This window comes from Perognathus longimembris, chromosome 7, assembly GCF_023159225.1.
Source record: "Perognathus longimembris pacificus isolate PPM17 chromosome 7, ASM2315922v1, whole genome shotgun sequence".
Taxonomy (NCBI): domain Eukaryota; kingdom Metazoa; phylum Chordata; class Mammalia; order Rodentia; family Heteromyidae; genus Perognathus; species Perognathus longimembris.
This window is the reverse complement of record NC_063167.1, coordinates 73,146,705-73,170,135: the sequence shown is the minus strand read 5'-3', so window position 1 is coordinate 73,170,135 and position 23,431 is coordinate 73,146,705. Positions and strand designations below refer to the sequence as shown.

At 46.9% G+C, this 23,431-nt stretch overlaps 1 protein-coding gene across 1 annotated transcript; it reads left to right on the top strand.

Moving 5' to 3' along the window:
• The first annotated feature begins 1,415 nt into the window (after positions 1-1,415).
• Pdzk1 (PDZ domain containing 1) lies at positions 1,416-23,252 on the top strand. The gene is made up of 9 exons (XM_048351903.1): positions 1,416-1,546; positions 13,561-13,772; positions 15,139-15,388; positions 17,622-17,758; positions 18,263-18,458; positions 18,938-19,134; positions 19,590-19,811; positions 20,520-20,810; positions 23,059-23,252. Exons 2-9 carry the CDS (start codon positions 13,563-13,565, stop codon positions 23,110-23,112), a joined length of 1,557 nt encoding a protein of 518 aa, XP_048207860.1. The 5' UTR covers positions 1,416-1,546; positions 13,561-13,562; the 3' UTR covers positions 23,113-23,252.
• The last annotated feature ends 179 nt before the right edge of the window (positions 23,253-23,431 follow it).

The window sequence follows — 23,431 nt, the reverse complement described above, 5'->3', positions numbered from 1 at the left end:
TTATAGAAAACGGCCAGAAACTGTGACTGAAGTGGTAGACTGGAGTGCTAGCCTTGAGCAAAAGAAGCCAGGGACAGTGCTCAGGCCTGAGTCCAAGGCCCAAGACTGGCAAAAAGAAAAGAAGAAAGATTAGAAAGTGCTGGGCACTGGTGACTCAGGCCTATATTCCTAGATACTCAGGAAGCTGAGATCTGAGGATTGCCATTCAAAGTCAACCCAGGCAGGAAAGTCCATGAGACTCTTATCTCCAGCTAACCACCAAAAAGGTGGAAGTGGAGCTGTGGCTTAACCAGCAAAAAGCTGGAGCTGGAGGCCTAGCTTATGTGGTAGAGCCAGAGTGAAAACAGCCAAAGTGAGAGTTCAGGGCCCTGAGTTCAAGTCCCAGTCCTCAGATGTTGGATTCCTGCACTCAGAGCATTCTTCTGTAATGCTCAGGAGGAGGAGGAGGAGGAGTGCTGCGGGAAGAAGCAGCTCAGGTGTTTGTCAGCTGATGCTCTTTGCCCACTTGCTGGGGTCATGCCACTGTTGGTGGTCATGCCAAGTGGCCTGTTGAGTGTGGGTGGAAGGAGGGTGAGGCCACCTGGTCTGCCCTCAGCCTCAGCTCGCCTGGCCTCACCACCTACGGCATGGTCTTGCCCTGTATTGTTGAGTGGCAGGATTCAGCAGTACCAGACCTAGAGCGGGTGGGAGTGGCTGTAGGGATGGGCGTGGCTGTCAGGAGGAGGCAGCCAGGAGCCTGGGGCCAGCGGAGCCACAGCCACAGCAGGGGCCAGAGGAGGAAGGCAAGCGGATTCCTCCCACCTGCCTCTTAAGGGTTGGGAGAGGAAGAGTTATTAGCATTTGGAGATCACAACCCTCAGGTGAGAAGGAAAAAAATTCAAAATATATGAGGTTGCTTTTTTTTTTTTTTTGGTGAGCCTTAAACTCAGGGCCTGGGCATTATCCTTTAGCTTCCTTCCTCAAGGTTGGTGCTCTACCACTTGAGCCACAGCTCCACTTCCAACTTTTTGATGGTTAATTGGGGATAAGAGTCTCTTAGGCTTTCCTTCCCCCGGCTGACTTTGAACAGTGATCCTCAGATCCCAGCCTCCTGAATAGCCAGGATTGCCAGTGTGCGGAACTCCTAGGGAGAGGGAGGAGGCACAGGTGAGGAACCTATGGGATTATTTTCCTAAGGCTCTAGGCCCACCTTGCCTTCCTCTGGGTAGGGTGTCACAGTTTGCCTGCTCTTCAGGGAATTAGGGGTACCCCTCCTCCCCAGCCCTCCTTCCCTTCTGCCCTCCTCGTGGTCTGGACGCAGGGAAGATGCAGCTGATCATGTTGGCTGGCAAGGAGGCCGGAGCGCTGGGCTTGCTGGGACTTTTTAGCTCAGGTCTCGGCCAGCTGACAGGAAACAGGCCAGAGGTCACATGAACTGAGACCACACACCCCTGTTAAATACATCAGCTTTTAAATCAATCTCTGTTCAAAGTCCAGTGAGTTCCAAGACTTGTGCTGTCCACAGAGAGAGTTCCTCAGTGATAGGAGCAGGTCCTTCTCTTCCCAGGTAAGAATGGCCCCCATCCCTGCCCCCCAGGCCTGACCTACCTGCTTCCCATCTTTCTCTTTTCCTTCTTTCTCAGTACATAGCTGGCAGCCTAGGGCAGAAGAGAGGCCCATAGGGAAGGCCAGACCCTTTGAGGGGGTAGTAGATGTGGGTGGTGGGGGTGAACTGAGAGATTTGTCCTCCCCCTACAATTTTTTGATTTGTTTTGCTGCTGGTCTTGGGGCCTGAACTTGTGGCCTGATCACTTGTCCTTTAGTTTTTCCATTCAAGGCTGGCACGCTACCACTTGAGCTCCACTTTCAGCTTTTTTATTTTTTAGTGGTTAATTGAAAATAAGAGTCTTACAGATTTTTTTCTGCCCTGGCTAGCTTTAAACCAGGATTTTTCAGATCTCAGCTTCCTGTGTAACTAGGATTACAAGCGTGAGCCACCGGCACTCAGCTCTTTGAAATAGCATTTCTAGCCAAGGGCTCCTCCACTGTGAATACTTGGGTCAGGATTGGATCTAGCCGTGAAGACTCAGGTTGGTTACACATGAGGAATGTGTTTTTCCTTATTTACCCAAATTTCCACAATGTGGTGTCAAAGCTCTCAGTCTTGCATGAAGAAGTCCCAGGGCCCTGCTTGCTTTCTGCCCAGTGATCTGGTCACATCAAACCAATATTCATTCTTTCCTGCACCCATAGTCCAGGGACTTTGAGTTTGCATGCTATAACTATATAAATGACTTATCTTTGGCTCTTCAGCATAGTCTCTGAACCATACATTAGGAAGTTGTCAATAATGATATCTAGACTGCTGGCTAGGCAGCTGCTTTTCATTAGCAGGAAAACAACCAAACATGGTTTTGGTTCAGTTGTTTGTGCAAAGCCATTAAACAAATTACTTAGCCAACTGGAGCCTCTATTTTATCATTGTTAAATGAAAGCTTGTCACTGTTAGCCCAGTTGTTCTGAAAATAAAATAGTAAATAGGAATGTGTTTGGGGGGATTTAAAAACATAAATGTAAGATGCTTACTTTCTTTTTTCTTTTCTTTCTTTCTTTTTTTTTTTTTTGCCAGTCCTGGAGCTTGAAATCAAGGCCTGAGCACTGCCCCTGGCTTCTTTTTGCTCAAGGCTAGCACTCTACCTCTTGTGCCACAGCGCCACGTCTGGGTTTTTCTGTTTATGTAGTGCTGAGGAATCGAACCCAGGCCTTCATGCATGCTAGACATGCACTCTACCACTAAATCACGTTCCCAACCCCTCTTTTTTTCTTTATGCCAGTATTGAGACGATCTCAGGTGCTGTCCCTTAGCTTTTTCTACTCAAGGCTGGCACTTAAGCCACAGCTCCACTTGAGGCTTTTTGGTAGTTGAGGATAGGAGTCTCATGGACTTTTCTTACCTGGACTGGCTTTGAAACACGATCCTCAGATCTCAGCCTTCTGAGTAGCTAGGATTACAGACGTGAGTCACTGTTCCCTGTGGATCTTGTTATTTTGATGCCTCTGCTCAGGAGAGGAGGAAGAATCTGCCATGGTCAGCTCATGTCAAGTCTCAAAGTGTGATTGTGCTGAAATCATTCACACATGTGCAGCATGCACACTGGGTGAGAGTAGCAAGCTGGTCATGGATGTGCTTTGCCCCAAGATCCCAGCAACTCCTTCCCCTGGTTTCTATGAGGGACCCTCATTTCTTTTTTTTTTTTTTTTGGCCAGTCCTGGGCCTTGGACTCAGGGCCAGAGCACTGTCCCTGGCTTCCTTTTTGCTCAAGGCTAGCACTCTGCCACTTGAGCCACAGCACCACTTCTGGCCGTTTTCTGTATATGTGGTGCTGGGGAATCGAACCCAGGGCCTCATGTATACGAGGCAAGCTCTCTTGCCACTAGGCCATATTCCCAGCTCCGGGACCCTCATTTCTTTAAGCTATTTGTCTGGCAGGTTTTTCAGAGACCAGTGGGTGGGCACATGAGCACTTGGGTGGGAACTGTTGGGGCGAATCTTCCCCTCTTGGCAAAGGAGCTGGTGGGGCCTGGTTCCTTCTGTTGTGATGGTGTGTTCTCAGGGATTTGTGATGTGCTGGACCCAGCGCATGGAGCAGGGGTGGTGGCCAGGAGCCGGACAGCAGGACAACCTCCTCCCCAGCCTACCTGATGGCAGCTGGGATCTGTCCTGGGCTCCGTTAGCTTCTGAGCTTCCAGCTTTTATTACAAACTCATGCTGGGGCCTGGGCTGCACGCATGCCATTCTAATTCCTCAGGAGGCTGAGATCTGAGGATTTGGGTTTGAAGTCAGCCCAACACGCGTGCGCACACACACAGAGATCAGGTTAGGCTGTGAATTTAGGCTTGTGGATGACACAGAGAGGAATGTTAGGGCTCATGTCAAATGTCCCTATCAAATTTCCTGAAGAACAGCCATGACAGTCTTCATCCATGCTCACCTACCAAGAGGCAGATATTCAGTGCATCAATGGGAGCACCCTGGGTTTGGGGGATCATTTATTTTTCTCTTCGGAAATGGTTCCATCCAGATGATTGTGGGCTTTTTGTTTGTTTCAGTGCCAGAAGTGAGGCTTGAACTCATGGCTTGCCTGGACAATCTTGCTTATTAGCTTTTTCATTCAAGGCTAGCACTCTTCCACTTGAGCTCTAACTCTACTTCTGGCCTTTCGCTGGTTAATTGGAGCTAAGAGTCTGCCTGGGTTGGCTTTGAACCTTCATCTTCAGATCTTAGCTTCCTGTGAAGGCAGGGTCACAGGTGTGAGCCATTAGGGCGCATCATCAGATCTTTTTCTCCAGAGCATGCACTCTGGTCATTCTGGGCCACGGCTTCCTGCGCTGTTTCTTTCACCTGGGGTGCCTTCTTCTCCCCCTTCTGGCTGGGTCCCCATAATGCCCTGTTCCCTGTGCCTGGGAAGTTGGGACCACCCCAACTACATTTGAATCCAGGATGGATTTATGCCATCAGCTTAACTTTTCAGTCCTTTTTTCATAGTTAAATGTCCCATTCACACTAATTCAGAATTCACAAAAAGTTAGCAGGCTGGTTCCTAGAACCTAGTGAAAGCTCCAGGACCTTGGACGGCAATAAAGCATTTTAAATGGTTCAGTATTGTTCCCTACCATTGTTTAGTAGTAATATATATATATATATATATATATATATATTTGCCAGTCCTGGGGGCTTGGACTCAGGGCCTGAGCACTGTCCCTGGCTTCTTTTTGCTCAAGGCTAGCACTCTGCCACTTGAGCCACAGTGCTACTTCTGGCCATTTTTCTGTATATGTGGTGCTGGGGAATCGAACCCAGGGCCTCATGTATATGAGGCAGGCACTCTTGCCACTAGGCCATATCCCCAGCCCTAGTAGTAATATTTTTAACCCTTCCCCCAGACTCTGAGCTCCTAGAAGACTGGACAGCATCTAAAGTGGACTGAACCCCCATCTGCAAGTATTAAGTTGATCTTATCTGGCTGAGATCTGAGGGTCGCAGTTCAAAGCCAGCCTGGGTAGAAAAGTCCATGGGGTCTTATCTCCCATTAACCAACATAAAGCCAGAAGTCCATCCACAGCTCAAGTGGTAGAATGTGAGCTTTGAGTGAAAAAGCCAAAGAAGAGTGAGGTCCTGAGTTCAAACCCCTATACTGGCACAAAAACTAAATGAAAGATTCCCTGTTGAATATATAAATGATGATTGACTCAAAAGACGGAGCAATCCCTCTAGACTGGTAGTATATAAGCTAAAGTTTGAACTATGGTTTACAAATGGGAAGATCTTGGATTTCTTCTCTTGGGAAAGATGTTTACTTAGCACCTACTATGAATATGAACCAGCCATGGAAAAGTTCCAGGCACAGTTTGTGGCCAGAGCAAAAGGCAGCTGGGAGCTGTGTTGTGAGCAGAACCTCTGAGCCTTAGCAAGGAGTCTAGACTTTTTTGGGGGGCTAGGTGGGTTACTGGTTCTTTAACTTTATTTGCACAGGCTGGAGCTCTACCACTTGAGCCATACCGCTCCTGGAGCTTTGCTGGTTAATTAGAGATAAGAGTCTTTTAAACTTTCCTGCCTGCCCTGGCTTTCAACAGGATCCTCAGATCTCAGACTCCTGAGTAGCCAGGATTACAGGTGTGAGCCACCAGCACCTGGCTTGGAGTCTGGACTTTGGTTTCTTGAATGATATATATATATTTTTTTTTTGGCCAGTCCTGGGGCTTGGACTCAGGGCCTGAGCACTGTCCCTGGCTTCTTCTTGCTCAAGGCTAGCACTCTGCCACTTGAGCCACAGCGCCACTTCTGGCCATTTTCTGTATATGTGGTGCTGGGGAATCGAACCCAGGGCCTCATGTATACGAGGCAAGCACTCTTGCCATTAGGCCATATCCCCAGCCCCTTGAATGATATTTTTGAGGCTGACAGGGAGAAAACATGATTGGGAAGTTTGACTGGTGGCAGTGGGGGCAGGAGGACTTGGGGAATAAGCCAGACATATAGAAAAAATGAGGGGGGAGAGCAAGTGCAAAGTGCCCTAAGGAAGGCATTGATTTGGAGCTGGGCGCTGGTGGCTCACACCTACAATCCTAGATAATCAGGAGGCTGAGATCTGAGGATTGTGGCTTAAAGCCAGTCCATACAAATTTGAAAGTTTCTTCAATTAACCAGTAAAAAGAAAGAAAGAGGGGCTAGGAATATGGCCTAGTGGTAAAGTGCTCGCCTCATATACATGAAGCCCTGGGTTGATTCCTCAACACCACATATATAGAAAAAGCCGGAAATGGAGCTGTGGCTCAAGAGGTAGAGTGCTAGCCTTGAGCATAAAGAACCCAGGGACAGTGCTCAGGCCCTGAGTCCAAGCCCCAGGACTGGCAAAAAACAAGAGAAAGAAAGAAAAGAAAGCCAGCCAGAAGTGGTAGAGCAGCAGCCTTGAGTGGAAAACTCAAGCAAGAAGGCAAAGCCCTGAGTTCTAGCTGCAGTACTGGCACAAAAACAAATGGAAGGTGCTGACTTGGAGAGCTCTTCCATTACAGCCTGTCAGGGGGCCTGGCCCATCATCAGCTTGAGGGCCTCCCCGATCCTCCCCTGACTCCAAACTTCCATTCCTTCTCCCTCCTAAAACTGTTAGCTAAGCAGCTAGTGTGAAGCCCTTGAACTTTAGTCTAGAGTGCTGACATATAGGACAAAGTCGTTTATGGTGGCTGGAGTGGGAGAGGTAAATGGACTTACTTTGTGATAAGCAGATTCTATTCCTTGTCATACAAGAGACATAAAAAATTACTCATGGGGCCTCTGATCACTCATCTCTAGATAATTCCCAATACATTAATTTCTTACATTTGATTTTTTTTTTTTTTGCCAGTCCTGGGCCTTGAACTCAGGGCCTGAGCACTGTCCCTGGCTTCTTTTTGCTCAAGGCTAGCACTCTGCCACTTGAGCCACAGCGCCACTTCTGGCCTTTTTCTATATATGTGGTACTGGGGAATTGAACCCAGGGCTTCATGTATGCGAGGCAGGCTTTCTTGCCACTAGGCCATATTCCCAGCCCTTACATTTGATTTTTTTTTTAATGTCAGCACTCGGGCTTGAACTTAGGGCCTGGGTGCTATTTCTTTGAGCCAACACCTCTATTTCTGGCTTTTTGCTGGTTAGTTGGAGATAAGAATCTCTTCCATTTGTCTGCTGAGGTTGGCTTTGAATCTCAGTCCTCAGATCTCAACCTCTTGAGTGGGGAGGAATCCAGGTGCGAGCCACCGGTGTCTGGCTCTGTCTGTTGTTGTTTTTATAAGACAAGTTCTCACTATGTGGACAGGCCTAGAGTTTGTGATCCTCTTGCTTCATCCTCCCGAAGACCTGCATTCTAAATGAGGATTGCCAAACTCACTCTAATTTCCCCACTTGGAACCTGTCAGTGGCTAAGACCAAACAGCAACTGATGAGGGAGAAGTACAGCCCACAAGTTTTAGCCATCCTTCTGCTTCTGATATTATTGAAAGTAAACATACGTCAGTGTTTGGCATCCTACCAGGGAGGATTTCGGGTGACTTTAATGTGCTCTCTCTAGGAAAATGATTGAACGTGTGTGCTCAAGGGAAAAGATGAAATGGAATTGCTTTCACATTGTTTTTGTCAGAGGTATTTGCTAGTACCAGGTACTGAGGGGTTGGAGTCAGGGCCTCATGACCCTGGACAGGGCAGGTACTATAGCATTTGACTCATGCTCTCGATGCTTTAATTATTTTTGGCATATGATCTTGTATTTGTTCCCTAGGCTGGCCTGAATTATGATCCTCCTATTTAGACTTTCCACACAGCTAGAATAACAGGCCCCTCCATGTATTGGTGGAGATAGGGTCTTGTTAATTTTTTTTTGCCTAGGCCGGCCTTGAACAATGATCTTCTGATTCTGCCTCCAAAATAGCTGGAATTACAAACATGAGTTGCTGTGCCTGGTTCACAAAGCACTGGAGGTTGAATTCAGGGCCTCAGACTTTCTAGACAGGCACTATTATCACTGTAGCTACGCCTGCAGCTACACTAGTGTTTTTTTTTTCTTTCTTTTCGTTTTTATTGGTCATGGGGCTTGAACTCAGGGCCTGGGCACTGTCCCTGATATCTTTTGTTCAAGGCTAGTGCTCTACTACTTTGAGCCACAGCACCACTTCCAGTTTTCTGGCAGTTAATTGGAGATAAGACTCTCATGGGGGCTTTTCTGTCTGGGCTGGCTTTGAACTGCAATCCTCAGATCTCAGTTTCCCGAGAAGCTAGGATTACAGGTGTGTCTCACCAGTTCGTGGCTTGCAATAGGATTTCTTTTCCACTGTCAGAAGCAAACTTGTGTGCTAAGCCTCTGTCCTAGGATGTGAAAGGGACAAATGTGGCTAGCTCAGGACAGCGGGCCCGAGGATCAGGGCTGATGGCACAGGGAGCTCTTAGCCTGTCTGTGATTGTTACAACCGTGCAGTGTCTTCCAATTATATTTATTTTTGTGTGGTTACTGGGGCTTGAACTCAAAGTCTTGTGCTATTGCTTAGCTTTTTTACCCAAGTATGGCATTCTACCACTTGAGCTGCACCTCCACTTCTGACTTTTTGCTGTTAATTAGAGATAAGATTCTTTCAGATATATCTTTCTGGGCTGTCTTTGAACCTTGATCCTCAGATCTCAGGCTGTAAGACTCTTACCTCCATCAAAAAAAAAAAAATCCAAGCCTGGTGCCAGTAATCCTGGCTACTCAGGAGGTGAGCTCTGAGGATCATGGTTCAAAGCCAGCCCAGGCAGGAAAGTTTGCTAGTCTCTTATTGCGAATAAACTACACTCAGAGACAGCTGGAAGTGGTGCTGTGGCTCAAGTTGTAGAGTGCTAGCCTAGAGCACAAAGAAGCTCAGGGCCAGTGCCCAGGCCGTGAGTCCAAGCCCCAGGACTGGCAGAATAAACCAAATCCAGAAATGGTATCATGGCTCAAGTGCTAGAGTGCTAGCCTTAAGCACAAAAGGTCAGAGATAATGCCCATGTGTTAAGTTCAATCCCGGAAGAACCAGCACAACAAAAGAAAGAAAAAGAAAGGAAAAAGTGAGAATGAACTTGTTCGTGTGTTCACACAGCTGGCAGAGTGAAATCAAAGCCAGATTTGGCTTTATTTATTATGATCATTGTAATGTTGTGGCTCTGACCCTAGCTGGGGCAGATCTGATGGCTATGCTGGCTGCTGGCCTGGGTGGCTGGAATGTGGCACTCTGTGCTGTGGCACCTGTCCTGTCTGATGTCACCTCTGCATGGAGCCATCTGGCCATCAAGTTCATCTGCGCTGTCACTCCTCTGTCACCTTCATTCTATTTCCCCAGCTTCTAGGCCAAGGCAAGCTGTGCTCACAGGTGATGCCATTGCAACAGCCTCTTACCCAGCCTTCCTCAAGGGGCATCTTTGCCATTCTTCTTGGTGCCTAACTCTGATCTTGCCATTGTGTGTGTGTGTGTGTGTGTGTGTGTGTGTGTGTGTGTGTGTGTGTGTGTGTGCTGGTACTGAAGATCAGGGCCTTGTGCTCTCATTTGCCTTTTTCAATTAAAGCTGGTGCTCTACTACTTGAGCCACACCTCTACTCCTGGCTTTTTTTGATTGTTGATTAATTGGTGTCTCATGGACTTTTCTTCCCAGGCTGGCTTCTAACTGTGATCCTCAGATCTCAGCCTCTGGAGTAGCTAGGACTACAGGCATGAGTCACCAGTGCTGGCTAGCATGAACTTTTAGGGCATTCAGGTTTGGGAGGCTGGCCTTTTCCCAAAAGTCATGGCTGAAGGTGGTTTTCATCTGCTTGATTCCATCTTCTTGTCTGTGCTGGCCACTGCACAGGACAGCCCAGGGCCTCTGCCAGCCGCACTGCCACCTTGGCTTAGGAAGTGAGTGAATCAAGCGAGGTTGGTTGTTAATAAAGAGTCCATCTGGGGGCTGGGAATATGGCCTAGTGGTAGAGTGCTTGCCTTGTATACATGAAGCTCTGGGTTTGATTCCTCAGTACCACATATATAGAAAATGGCCAGAAGTGGTGCTGTGGCTCAAGTGGCAGAGTGCTAGCCTTGAGCAAAAAGAAGCCAGGGATAGTGCTCAGGCCCTGACTGACTTCATGGCCCAGGACTGGCAAAAATTAAACAGAGGGGCTGGGGATATAGCCTAGTGGCAAGAGTGCCTGCCTCGGATACACGAGGCCCTAGGTTCGATTCCCCAGCACCACATATACAGAAAACGGCCAGAAGCGGCGCTGTGGCTTAAGTGGCAGAGTGCTAGCCTTGAGCGGGAAGAAGCCAGGGACAGTGCTCAGGCCCTGAGTCCAAGGCCCAGGACTGGCCAAAAAAAAAAAAAAAAAAAAAAAAAATTAAACAGAAAACAAGAGTCCATCTGGCCTTGCCATTCTCCATGACCTGAAGACTGAGAAAGGGCATGGAGGAGCTGCTGCATGGTGAGATTTCAGGCAGGAGTTTCTAAGCCTCAGGGCCTGACACTGACAGGGCCTTGAGGCAGAGTCTGGAGAGCCAGGGCCGTGCCCCTGGGGTAACAAGAATGGACAACACAACTTAGACAGTGAGTGTTAAGAGACAATGTACCTCTCCTGACTCAGCTTTGAAATTCCATGACTTGTGTTTTGCCAAGGAGTTAATTCTGTTTTGATGAAATATATCTGTGCACACAGAGAAGGCTTCCAGGGCAGATGGACAACCCTCAGGTTTACGATGATGAAGACCCTTGTGTGTGTATGTATGTGTGTATGTGTGTGTATGCACTGGGTCTTGAACTTGGGGCCTCATCTTCTTGCTTGGCTTTCCCCTCATAATTGATGCTCTACCCCTTGAGCCACAGCTCCACTTCCAGTTTTTTGGTGGTTCCTTACAGAAAAGAGCCTCACAGACTTTCCTTCCCTGGGCTGGTTTGGAACCACGGTCCTCAAATCTCCAGCCTCCTGAGTAGCCAGGATTGATTTTAGGCATGGGCCACCAGGCCCAGCTATCTTTTCTTTTCTGAACAGCACGGTCATTCCCACCGCTGGAGCTGTGGCTGCCAAACTTGCTTGGGCCAGCTGAGAAGTCAGGTCAGTGGTCAGAGGAGGCTGCCCACTTGCTTGTCCTGCCTGTCTCTGTGGGCACAAAGGTCAGAGATGGTCATCTGAAATCACCATGGCATGTGAGGGGGCTTGAACTCTTTGTGGCCAGTTCTCTACCCTGCCCCAAGGGCCATTCTCTGCTCCTTCTAGGAGGAAAGGACTCAACGTTGGTTTTCTGCTGCGAGTCACTGGCAGCCATGCTGAGGGTCACAGGCACTGGTGCTCCAGCCTCCTGCACAGGGCGCTTCTCCCTTACACTCAGTTGTGGTGAAGGGGATGTTTCTGGAAAAGGAAGAGCCTTGGGGCCACAGGCCATCTGCTTTCTGAGGATCATGGCTTAAAGCCAGTCCAGGCAGAGAAGTCTCATGAGACTGTTATCTCCAATTAACCAGCAAAAAAGCCAGAAGTGTGTAGCTGCAAAAAAGCCAAGTGAGAGGCATGAGGCCCTGAGTTCAAGCCCTAGTACCAGCACAAAACAACAGCAGTTTCCAGAATCCTGTATAGCCATCCTTCTCTATTGCTTCCCCCATGTCTCAAGCTGTCTGCAAGGTTTTTCCATTGAAAGGTTTGACATCTCTCTGTCCTGTCCTACTTTTGCCAGATTCCTCTGGACACGGCTCCACACAGGTTTTTGTTTGTTAATTGGAGATAAGAAGCTCATGGATTTGTCTGTCCTGGCTGGCTTTGAATGAAGATCCTCAGCCTCCTGAGTAGCTTGGATTACATGTGTGAGCCACCAGTGCCTGGCTTGCTTTTTCTTAAACTTTTTGGATCATGCATTTATTTATTTGTTTGTTTGTTTTTAATTAAATTTTATTGACAAGGTGATGTACAGAGGGGGTACAGTTACATAATAAGGTAGTAAGTACATTTCTTGTCATATTTGTTACACCCTCTTTCATTTTTCTTTCTCAAGTTCAGATAAATATATATACAATATCTAGTATACCAAAATCATATACAGTGACCACAGGGGTACACCACAGGAAATTCACCTAGTACATTAAATGACAACAATAAAATCCTCCTGTTTCCATCTCTTGGAGTTCATTTTGCTTAGCTTTATCCTATATAATCATATGTATGTAGCTGTTGAGCTCTTGCATTTAGACTTAATTCCTGCCGACCCCCTCTTCCTCCTCATTTGAATTCAGGACTTCGCACTTGGTAGGCAGATACTTTGCCATTTGAATCATATCCTCAGGCCTACTTGCCTTTTTTTTGCTTTAGTGATCTTCCTATGAACACTTCCCATAATATAGCTGGAATGACAGGTGTGTACCACCACATCTAGCTTTTTTTTTTCTCGTTGGTTGTGGGGCTTGAACTCAGGGCCTGGGCATTATGTGTAAGACTCTTGTGCTCAAGGCTAGCACTCTACCACTTGACCCACAGAGCCACTTTGGATTTTTGAGTGGTTAATTGGAGATAGGAGTCTCACAGGGTCTTTTCTGCCCAGGCTGGCTTTAAACCTTGGTTCTCAGATCTTAGCCTCTTGGGTAGCTGGGGTTACAGGCATGAGCCACCAGTGCCTGGTACATCTAGCTTTTTTATTGGTTGAGATGGGATCTGTTAGATAAACTTTTTTCCCAGGCTAACCTAGAACCATGATCCTCCTGAACTTTACCTCCTAAATCAGTTTTTGTGAGGATTACATGCTTGAACCAATGTATCCAGACTGGACTTAATTTCTTTGGGGCAAGGGATAAAGAAGAATTTGGTTAGAAACTAAAAGTAAAGTATCTGTGTCCAGTATCCAAATGTGTGGGTCTGAAAATGAAAGGAGAAGGTCATTCTGGCAGAAATAGATTTGGAAATTACGATAGGTCCTGGGGGAGGCCTCCTAACCCTTAGTGCTGGAAGAACAGCCTCATAGGTGGTAGAGGATTAAAAGTATTACTCTAGGGCTGGGAATATGGCCTAGTGGTAAAGTGCTCGCCTTGTATACATGAAGTCCTGGGTTCAATTCCTCAGTACCACATATATAGAAAAAAGCTTGAAGGGGCACTATGGCTCAAGTGGTAGAGTGCTAACCTTGAGCAGAAAGAAGCCAAGGACAGTGCTCAGGCCCTGAGTCCATGCCCCAGGACTGGCAACAAAAACAAAACAAATAAACAAAAAGTATTACTCTATATCCAGCAACAGTGGCTCACGCCTGTAATCCCAGCTACTCAGGAGGATTGTGGTTCAAAGCCAGCCCAGGAAGGAAAGTCTGTGAGACTCTTATCACCTATAAACTACCAGAAAGAGTCAGAAGTGGAGCTGTGGCTCAAATGGTAGAGTGTTAGCCTTGAACAAAAGAAGCATAGGGACAGCACCCAGGCCCTGAGTTCAAGCCCCAGGCCTGGTGTATACACACACACACACACACACACACACACACACACACACAGCATCATTTTTCTTCCCACAGATTTATTTTTGTTTCCCCCCCCACCCCCGCCCACAGAAATGGCAACCACTTTCAACCCCCGAGAATGTAAGCTGTCCAAACAAGAAGGACAAAGTTATGGCTTCTTCCTCCGCATTGAGAAGGACACTGCCGGTCACCTGGTCCGGGTGGTGGAGCAGGGGAGTCCAGCAGAGAAGGCTGGGCTCCTGGATGGGGACCGGGTCCTCAGGGTCAATGGCATCTTCGTGGATAAGGAAGAACACATGCAGGTGAGGCGGGCCTTCGGAGCTCTCTAACAGCCTTCACGTCTTCCCTGACAATTATGACGTGGGCTCAGTGGAATTTGATTCTTTCTTGGCTGCCATGAGCAAGGACTTGTCATTATACTTTGTTGGTCCAGTCAAGTCCCCTATGGTTAACTGAGATGATAGTTTGTGTTGGGCCTAATATGCATTATCTTTTGAAACTCTGCTAGGATATATATGTACATATATATATATATACACACACAAATATACATATATAGTATATATTCTACATATACACAAATACTTTGTGCATATATTTTGTATATATACATACAAATATATACATATATTTTGTGTATATACATACAAATATATACATGTATTTTGTGTATACAAATATGTACACAAATATATAAACAAATATATACATATATTTGTGTATATAACACATACATACATACATACATATATAGTGTATATATGTGTGTATACATGCGTGTATGTCAGTCCTGGGGCTTGAACTCAAGGCCTCACACTCTTGCTTAGCTTCTTTCACTCAAGGCTGTGTTCTGCCACAGCTCTACTTCCCTTATTATGATGGCAAAAAGAGTCTCTTGGATTTGCTTTCCCAAGATGTCTTTGAATCAGTATCCTCAGCTCTCAGCTTCCTGAGTAGCTAGATTACAAGTGTGAGCCCTGCCACCTTACTAGGTATCAATTGCATTCACACAGCTAAATTATCTTGCTGATATGTTAATATAGTGAATGTTTGCAAAGGTCCATCCTTAATGCCAGTTCTGCCAGATTCCCTCTTCACGACACCATATTGCATCTCTTCCAAGATCTGGGAAGACCCGCCGGGCTGGAGGACCACATTCATGTCTAGGAAGAAGCTGTTTTGTGAGGGTTTCCTGGCCCTGCCAGGGCTCCAGCCTAATCTCTCCTGGATTTGGGGGGTGCTGGGGTGAAGGCGGCTGGAACCCCATCTGCTTGTGAACAGAGAGTGAGATCAGCTATCTTGGCCTTCAGTGCCAGATAGAGAACATGAGGCCAGGCACTGGTGACTCACAGCTGTAATCCTAACTACTCAGGAGACAAATCTGAGGATTGCAGTTTGAATCCAGCCTGGGCAGGAACGTCTTATCTTCAATTAAATACCAAAAAGCCAGAAGGGGAGCTGTGGCTCAAGTGGTGGGGAGCTGTGGCTCAAGTGTAGAGAGCCACAGAAGAGTCAAAAGTGGAACTGTGGCTCAAATGGTAGAGTGTTCGCCTTGAACAAAAAAAAGCTGCAGGACAGAACCCAGGCCTTGAGTTCAAGCCCCAGTTCTGGACCCCGCCCCCCACCAGAAAAAAAAGTTATCTTTGGAAATTTTCCCTTGCCTCCTAGGTTGTAGACCTTGTCCGAAAGAGTGGGAATTCAGTGAATTTACTAGTTCTGGATGGTGGTTCTTATGAAAAAGCCATCAAAAAGCAGGTGGACCTGAGAGAGCTGAGTGGCAGCCAGAAGGAGCTGGAATTGAACGACAGGAAAATGGCTGCTGCGATGAATGGAGGGGCACAAGCCTGGACCCAGCCGCGGCTCTGCTACCTGGTGAAGGATGGAAACAGCTATGGCTTCTCTCTGAAAACCGTGCAAGGTGAGTGGGTGGGGCGTGGACGGCAGCCTTGCAGAAGGCAGATGCTGCTACGGGCGAATGATCTTTCCTCTCCACTAGCAGGCATGTCACAGCTGTCATCCCCCAGTTATAGAAGGTCAAGAACTGAGGGACCAGGGTGCTGGGCAGCCATAAGGCATGCTGGGCACTGGCCATTCCTGTCCACTTGTGCTTTCAGTCTGACCCTTTGAGGCAAGCATGACAGAGCTGATGATCACTTAATTTGTGACAGAACTGCAGCTTGAACTCAGGCCTGGGCGCTGTCCCTTGAGTTTTTTCGTTCAAGGCTAGGCCTTTCCCACTTGTGTCACAGCTCTACTTGCAGCATTTTGCTGGTTATTTGGAAATGAGAGTCCCATCTCACAGTTTCCTGTCCTGGCTGGCTTTGAACTGTGATCTTCAGATCTGTCTCCTGAGTAGCTAGGATTACAGGCCTGAGGAACCATTGTTTGGCTGTTTATATTTTCCTAGCTCCCTTAAGGTAAAGGGGAGGCAATAGAAATGAAGTTCTTCAAAATAGCTACCTTTATTTTTTGTGTCAGTATTGGGAGTTGAACTTAGGACCTTCACCTTTTGCTTGGCTTTTTCAAACAAGGCTGGTGCTCTACCGTGTGAAACACAGCTCCATCCAAAAAGAACAACAAAAAAACCAAAAAAAGAAACAGCTCCATTTCTGACTTTTTGCTGGTTAATTGGAGATAAGAGTCTCATGAACTTTTTTGCCTAGACTGGATTTGAACCTTACATCTCTTAGTAAGAGTTGATTGACATATGAAATTTGCCTAAATTAAAATATGAGTATGTTGAAAGCATTACTGGCATTTAAGTAACATGTAAGTTATACCACCTCCACTTGGGCACACCTTTCCCCTGCCCCTGAGCCTCTGACCTTGTTTCGAGTGGCTGCCTGACTCCACTGCTGGTTAGTCATAGTTCTAATTAAAGAGGAGGGGACCAAACAGATGCTTCCTAAATGTGTACATGCAAGGGAAGAAAGTATGGCACAATGAGGACATGTGGGCATGGTTCAATGCCACTGGACATTCTTTCCTTGCCTGCAGTGCTCAGATTCTATTCAAATCAAACAATGTCTGTGCTAAGCTTTGTGCAGGAGCTCAACTGATTTCGAGGTTAGTTATACAAACATCCAGGATGTTCCACCAAAAACTGGATCATGAAAATGGAGTGTTTTTACATATACACACATACATACATATATATAATGTATGTATACATTATGTATGTGTGTGTATGTAAAAACACACTCCATTTTCTTATACACATACACACGAGATTTATATATACTTATATACAACATATACATAAATATAGAATGGAATTTTATTTGTCCATCAGAAAGTATAACATTATGCCATTTTCAGGGAATGGACATGAAAATGGACATATTGCATGAAATCATCCTCTGAGACAAAAGGCTCATGTTTTCTCATGTATTTGGATGTTAGACATAGAATATAAAAATATACATCATATGCCTGTATGTATATGTGTATGTACATACATGTATGTGTATGATTAAACTGGCTAAGGAATAAATATATAACCCCTTGAACAGTTAACAGACCAACAAAATGAATATTAGAAAGCTAGATATCTTTTTTTTTTTTTTGCTGGTCCTGGGGCTTGAACTCGGAGCAGTGCTGTTCCTGAGCCTCTCTGTGCTCAAGGCTAGGGCTCTACCACTTGTGCTACAGCGCCACTTCTGGCCTTTTCCGAGTAGTTTATTGGAGATGAGAGTCTCACAGAATTCATGGACTTTTCTGCCTGTGCTGGCTTCAAATCTCAATCCTCAGATCTTGGCCTCCTGAGTAGCTAAGAGATATCTTTTGGATGGGAGGGGTTAGTGGGAGGAGGGCGGGTGAAGGGAGGGTACATACAGTGGATACAGCGTCATATTCAGTGTGTGTGAACATAAAAGCAGGAACTTGATGCGGCTGATGGGGAGGGTGCCAGGGGACAATGATGGGCAATGATGGACCCCCATGACACACCTATTTAGAAGATAAGAAGAATTCATAGCTCCAGAAACAAGATCCCCATGCTGAACATTTGCTCATTATCTTCTGATGATACAGCCATGGGCCCAGTGAACTCTAGAGCAGGAAATTCGAATTTTACCCCATGGGAGAAAAGCCTTTGCAAGTGGACTTGCAGACTTTCCACGCCACAGCCTTCATGCTTAGCTCTCTCCCAGGTAAAGCGGGGATCTGCATGACGGACATCACCCCTCATGGGGTGGCGATGAAGGCGGGAGTCCTGGCTGATGACCACCTGATCGAAGTGAATGGAGAGAACGTAGAGAATGCCAGCCATGAGGAAGTGGTGGAGAAGGTAAGCAGACCCCTCGGGGGCTTTTCCTGTCTGGTTTCCAAGTGATAAAAACAGAAGGCAGGGCAGGGGATGGATTGAAGATGAATCTGAGCTGTTTCTTCATATTAATAATAGAGGGCTGCCAGCAGCATTTACTGCTGTCACAGTTGCTGGCTCACACCTGTCATCCTAGCTGCTCAGGAGGCTGAGATTTGAGGATTGCAGTTCAAAGTCAGCCTGTGTCGGAAAGTCTATGAGAATCTTATATCTAGTGAACCAGCAAAAAGCCAGCAAGTGAAGCTGTGGCTCATGGTAGAGCATCAACCTTGAGGGTAAAAAGAACATGAGGCTCTGAGTTCAAGTCCCATGGTGGGCACACACATGAAAAAGAGGACCAATATAGAAATGAAGATAAATGCCAGTTTAGCTCGGCTGTGCAGCCCCTGCTTCCTGGGGAGTGAAGCAAATGACCCCCCCAGCCACATTTTGGGGGGTTTGTGGCACCTATCTGTGCGTGTGTTGTAGGTGAAGAAGGCTGGAAGCCACATCGCCTTCTTGCTCGTGGACCAAGACACATACAAGCGCCATAGTGACCAGAAGATGCCGTTCCACAGGGACTCAGCCAGCTTGGAGCTGCTGCCCCGGAAGCCACGCGTGGTGGAGATGAAGAGAGGGAGCGATGGCTTCGGCTTCTACCTGAGGGCTGGCCCCGAACACAAAGGTGAGACGTGTCAGGGCCCCCTGGGCTCCAGCTCCCCGATGTACACTGGGACCATCACACAGAAATAGGAAGCATAGATGATTCCACTTCTTTGCCACATGGGGGAATGGAAGCCAAGCTTGTTCTTGTATTTTCTTTTGTGCTGGTCCTGAGGCTTGAACTCAGGGCCTTACACTCTCACTTGGTGTTTTTTTGCTCAAGGCCACTGCTCTACCACCAGAACCACAGCTCTACTTCCAGCTTTTTGGTGGTTAATCAGAGATAATGAGATAAGTCCTGCCTTGGCTGGCTTGAAATTGTGATCCTCAGATCTCAGCCTCCTGAGTAGCGGAGATTATAGGCATGAGCCACCAGCACCTCACTTTGTATTCAACATGCCTTTTCCATCTGCTCCATCAGGGCCTTGGGCTCCAGCAGAGACCCCAATTTAGTTGTTTAGAGACTTTTCTGATTTTTGTGCGCATGTGTGGGGAGGGTAGGTCAAATCATCAAGGACGTAGATTCTGGAAGTCCAGCAGAGGCCGCCGGCTTGAAGAAAAATGACCTGCTGGTCGCTGTGAATGGCCAGTGCGTGGAAAGCCTGGATCACGACAGTGTGGTGGAGATGATTAGAAAGGGCGGCGAGCAGACCTCACTGCTGGTGGTGGACAAGGACACAGACAGCATGTACAGACTGGTGAGTAGCACAGGCCAAGGACTGCTACAGTGCTGGTAGGCCGGCTAGTGACGCCCTCAGACCTCAGGCTGTTCATACTTAGTTCTCTAAAACGGAAGGGGTCGGAACACACAACATGAAGGCTGAGCAAAGTACCAACTCATAAGAGAAGGCTAAGTGGTTAAATCCTCAGACTGGAGATTTTGAAAGGAGTGGGGTGTGTGTATGGGGGGGGCACGGGTACGTGTTTTTACTAGGGCTTGAACTCAGGGCCTCATACTCTCACTTGGCTTTTTTGCTCGACTGGTGCTGTACCACTTGAGCCATGCCTCCACTCCCCAGAATTCTTTACCAGCTTACTTTCTGCATACACACTTGCATGTTTACAGAGCCTCTCCAGCTAGCCTCTTTTATGCCTCTCTTCAAGAAGCACCCTTAACCAAGTGTTCTGTGTTGCCCTCTTTGATGTTCAAAAGGCCCGATTTTCTCCATTTCTCTACTACAAAAGTCAAGAGCTGCCTAATGGCTCCGCCACCCAGGCCCCAGCTTCAGCCTCTGCTCCTCTGAATACATCAAGTCCTATTATGATGGAGGAAGGCGATCCTAAGCCGAAACTCTGCAGGCTGGTTAAAGGGGACAATGGCTATGGCTTTCACCTCAATGCAATCCGGGGTGTGCCTGGCTCCTTCATCAAAGAGGTATGGTGATCTGGTTCCAATAGCTCCCCTTGCCACTGACGGCTTGATAGGAAGGTTGTGCTGGAGCCCGTGTCACCAGCCCGGGTGTTATCATTCCTCCACACTTCAGTCAGGTGCAGAAGGCCACCTTTTCTTTCCCATAGTTGGCCCAATGAGGCTGTCACATTAAACAGGTGACTGACAGTGACAATCATCCCTGATCATGTGCTACTTGTTTATTCTTGCGTTTGGCCTAAAACCTCTACCCTGGTGGGTGAATGGATAGATGAGGGGTCATCCTGTAGCACTCAGGTTGGGGATTCAGAAAGGGGACCTGAGATCTGGAGACAGAGTGTGACACTCAGCCAGCTGGTGACACGGCTCCTTTGAACACAGACAGTGGAGCTTTCAGAAGTAGAGAAGCGTTAGAGAACCCTTAACCTCTGTGCCTCAAGAAGTAATAGTTGAGCATTTTCAACCAGTGCTGGTGGCTCACATCTGTAATCCTATAGGAGACTGATATGAGGATAGTGGTTCAAAGCCAGCTTGGAAAAGAAAGTCCATGAGACTCTTACCTGCACAATAAAGCAGCAAAAAGCCAGAAATGGAGGTGTGACACACAGAAAATGACTTAATTATGAACCACCCCCAAAAAAAAACTGGAAAGGGAGCTAGTGAAACATACCCTTCCCATGTTTAGAACTGACCCCCCAGATGCTCTGTTCCTAGGTACAGAGCGGGGGCCCTGCGGCCACGGCGGGGCTGGAGGATGGGGACATCATCGTGGAGGTGGACGGGGAGAATGTGCTGCATGAACCCTATGAGAAGGTGGTGGACAGGATCCAGAGCAGTGGGAAGGACGTCACTCTCTTAGTCTGTGCGAAGAAGGCCTATGATTACTTCCAAGCAAGGAAGATCCCTATCGTCTCTTCCATGGCTGAGCCCCTGGACACCTGGCCTGATGTCCAGGCAGAGGCACTGGCGGAGCCGGGGCATAGCTCGCAGGCGGTGAGAGCGCGAGTGAGTAGCCATCACTTGTTTTTGGTCATCTGGAGCAGAGCAGAGTATGTGGGTAGTGTATACCAGGTTTTCTAAACTACTAGGAAACAATTAATATAGATAACCAATGCATCAAATTATTGTGGAGGAGAAAAGGCAGTCTAAGGGCATTTTCTTTTCTATTTTGGTACCGGGGCTTGAACTCAGGGTGTTTTGTACTTGCATGGCCTTTTGGCTGAAGGCCAGCACTGTACCACTGACCCACACCACTTGCAGCTTTTTTCATGGGCCTGACAGGATGACTCCCAATCTGATCCTCAGATCTCAGCCTCCAGGGTGGTTAACACAACAGGAGCCACCAGCTCCCAGCAAAGGACAGACTTCTGATTTTCATAACCTGCTGATATCTAGTCAGTAACTCTAGAAATAAGCTTAACAAAACTACAATGGAGACCTCCAGAAACTTCTACATCCTGGCAGTTTTGCTCATCAGTTTCTTACCTAGAAAATAGGAATAACTTGTAGGACTGTTATCAGAATTATATTAGATGATTGAAATGCCTCCTTGGGTGTAAAAGTGGAGGTGATTAAGGATGGTATGAATAAACTGAAAGGCAATACAGATGAAGCATTTTCCTGCATATATTTGGATTATATGTTTTTTTTTGGTGGTACTTAAGTTTGAATGCAGAGTGTCATGTCTAGGCAAGCACTCTATTATTAGATCCATGCCCCTAGTCCAGATAACAGTTTTAGAAAGTTTGTTTTATTTATTTTTGTCCATTTTTTTGTAGATAAACTTGGGGTCCAAGTTCAATGTCGAGCTGGGAATATGGCCTAGTGGTAGCATGCTTGCCTTGCATACATGAAGCCCTGGTTTCGATTCCTCAGCACCACATAAACAGAAAAAGCCAGAAGTGGTGCTGTGGCTCAAGTGGTAGAGTGCTGACCTTGAACAAAAAGAAGCCAGGGACAGTGCTCAGGCCCTGAGTCAAAGCCCTAGGACTGGCAAAAAACAAAAACAAAAAAACCCAAACAAACAATGTCAAGAGTCTACAAGTTTTCAGTATGCCCTTTCTTCCCTTCATATTAATTATACTGATTGGTGATATCAATAACAGTTGATCTAATGAACACACAAAATGATTACTAACCTTGTATTCTGGAAAACTGAACAGAAAGTATTCTCATTGTCTTTAAAAACAAACTGCTACTTCTCAAGCTGGGCACTGATGGCTCACATCTGTAATCCAAACTACTCAGGAGGTCGAGATCTGTGGGTCTCGCTTTGAAGCTGGCCTGAGAAGACAAACCTGTGAAACTCTTATCTCCAATTAACCAGCAAAAAGGCTGGAATCAGGGGAGTGGTTCAAATGGTAGAGAGCCAGCCTTAAATGAAAAAGCCAAGTGAGGCCCATAAGGTAATGTCCTAGTACTGGTACAAAAAAGAAAACCAAACTACAACTTTTTTTTTTTTTTTTTGCCAGTCTTGGGGCTTGAACTTAGGGCCTGAGCACAGACTGTCCCTTGGTGTCTTTTTGCTCAAGGCTAGCACTCTACCTCTTGAGCCACAAAGCCACTTCCGGCTTTTTCTGTTTATGTGGTGCTGAGGCATCAAACCCAGGGCTTCATGCATGCTAGGCAAACACTCTACCACTAAGCCACATTCCCATCCCTGGCTTTAATCTTATAGTTGACCTACAGTAGAGAAGATATAGTTTGAGGCTGGGAATGTGGCCTAGTTGTAGAGTGCTTGCCTAGCATGCATGAAGCCCTGGGTTTGATGCCTCAGCACCACATACACAGAAAAAGCTGGAAGTGGCTCTGTGGCTCAAGTGATAGAGCTCTAGCCTTGAGCAAAAAGAAGCCAGGGTTAGTGCTCAGGCCCTGAGTTCAAGCCTCAGGACTGGCAAAAATACCAAAACAAAAAACCTCCACTAAAGCTAGATACAGGTGGCTCGCACCTGTAATCCCAGCTACTCCGAGGCTGGGATCCAAGGATTGCAGTTAAGCTCCCAGGCAGGATTAACCAATTAATCCAGAGTGGGGCTGTGGCTCACATGGTAGACTGACATCCCTGAGGGAAAAAGCTCAAGGACAGCACTCAGACTCTTGAGTTCAAGCCGCAGGACTGGCACACACAGGCACAACCAAAACCAAATATGTATAGAACTATAGAAAAAAAAAGTATATCTCTATATGTCCATATATACATGTATAATATATACACACACATACACTCATAACAGCCTGTTTTTCTCCTGCACAGGCCCAGAGCACAGCCTCACATTCGTCTTCCCAGTCTGAAGATACAGAGCTGTAAGGAGACCAAGCAATGGCTCTGGCTGCTGCGGATCCCGTGAAAGACCCAGAAATTGCTTTCTCAGGAAACAAGCCTCCAACTGGCTCACTGTCCACCAAGAGAGCCTGGAGCCATTACCAGTGATTGTCCTCTGCTGGCCTCCCCGGTGGGCAGTTTCATTCACCGTCATCTTTGGAAGGCAGGAGCCAGATTCTTTTAATGTGAAATCTTCCAAGCTTTGGCTTTACATTTCCATGTGATGATACTTCTTTCTTCTGTAGATTCTTTCAGCATCAAAGATGATTTATATCTGTATATGTGAGAACTACAAATTAAAGTA

Excerpts from the sequence above, each read along its gene's own strand:
- Pdzk1 (XM_048351903.1), top strand. The coding sequence starts at position 13,563 with ATGGCAACCACTTTCAACCCCCGAGAATGTAAGCTGTCCAAACAAGAA. Across the intron at positions 18,459-18,937 it reads GGCTGGCCCCGAACACAAAG|GTCAAATCATCAAGGACGTA; the intron begins GTGAGACGTGTC and ends TGGGGAGGGTAG. Across the intron at positions 20,811-23,058 it reads CGCAGGCGGTGAGAGCGCGA|GCCCAGAGCACAGCCTCACA; the intron begins GTGAGTAGCCAT and ends TCTCCTGCACAG.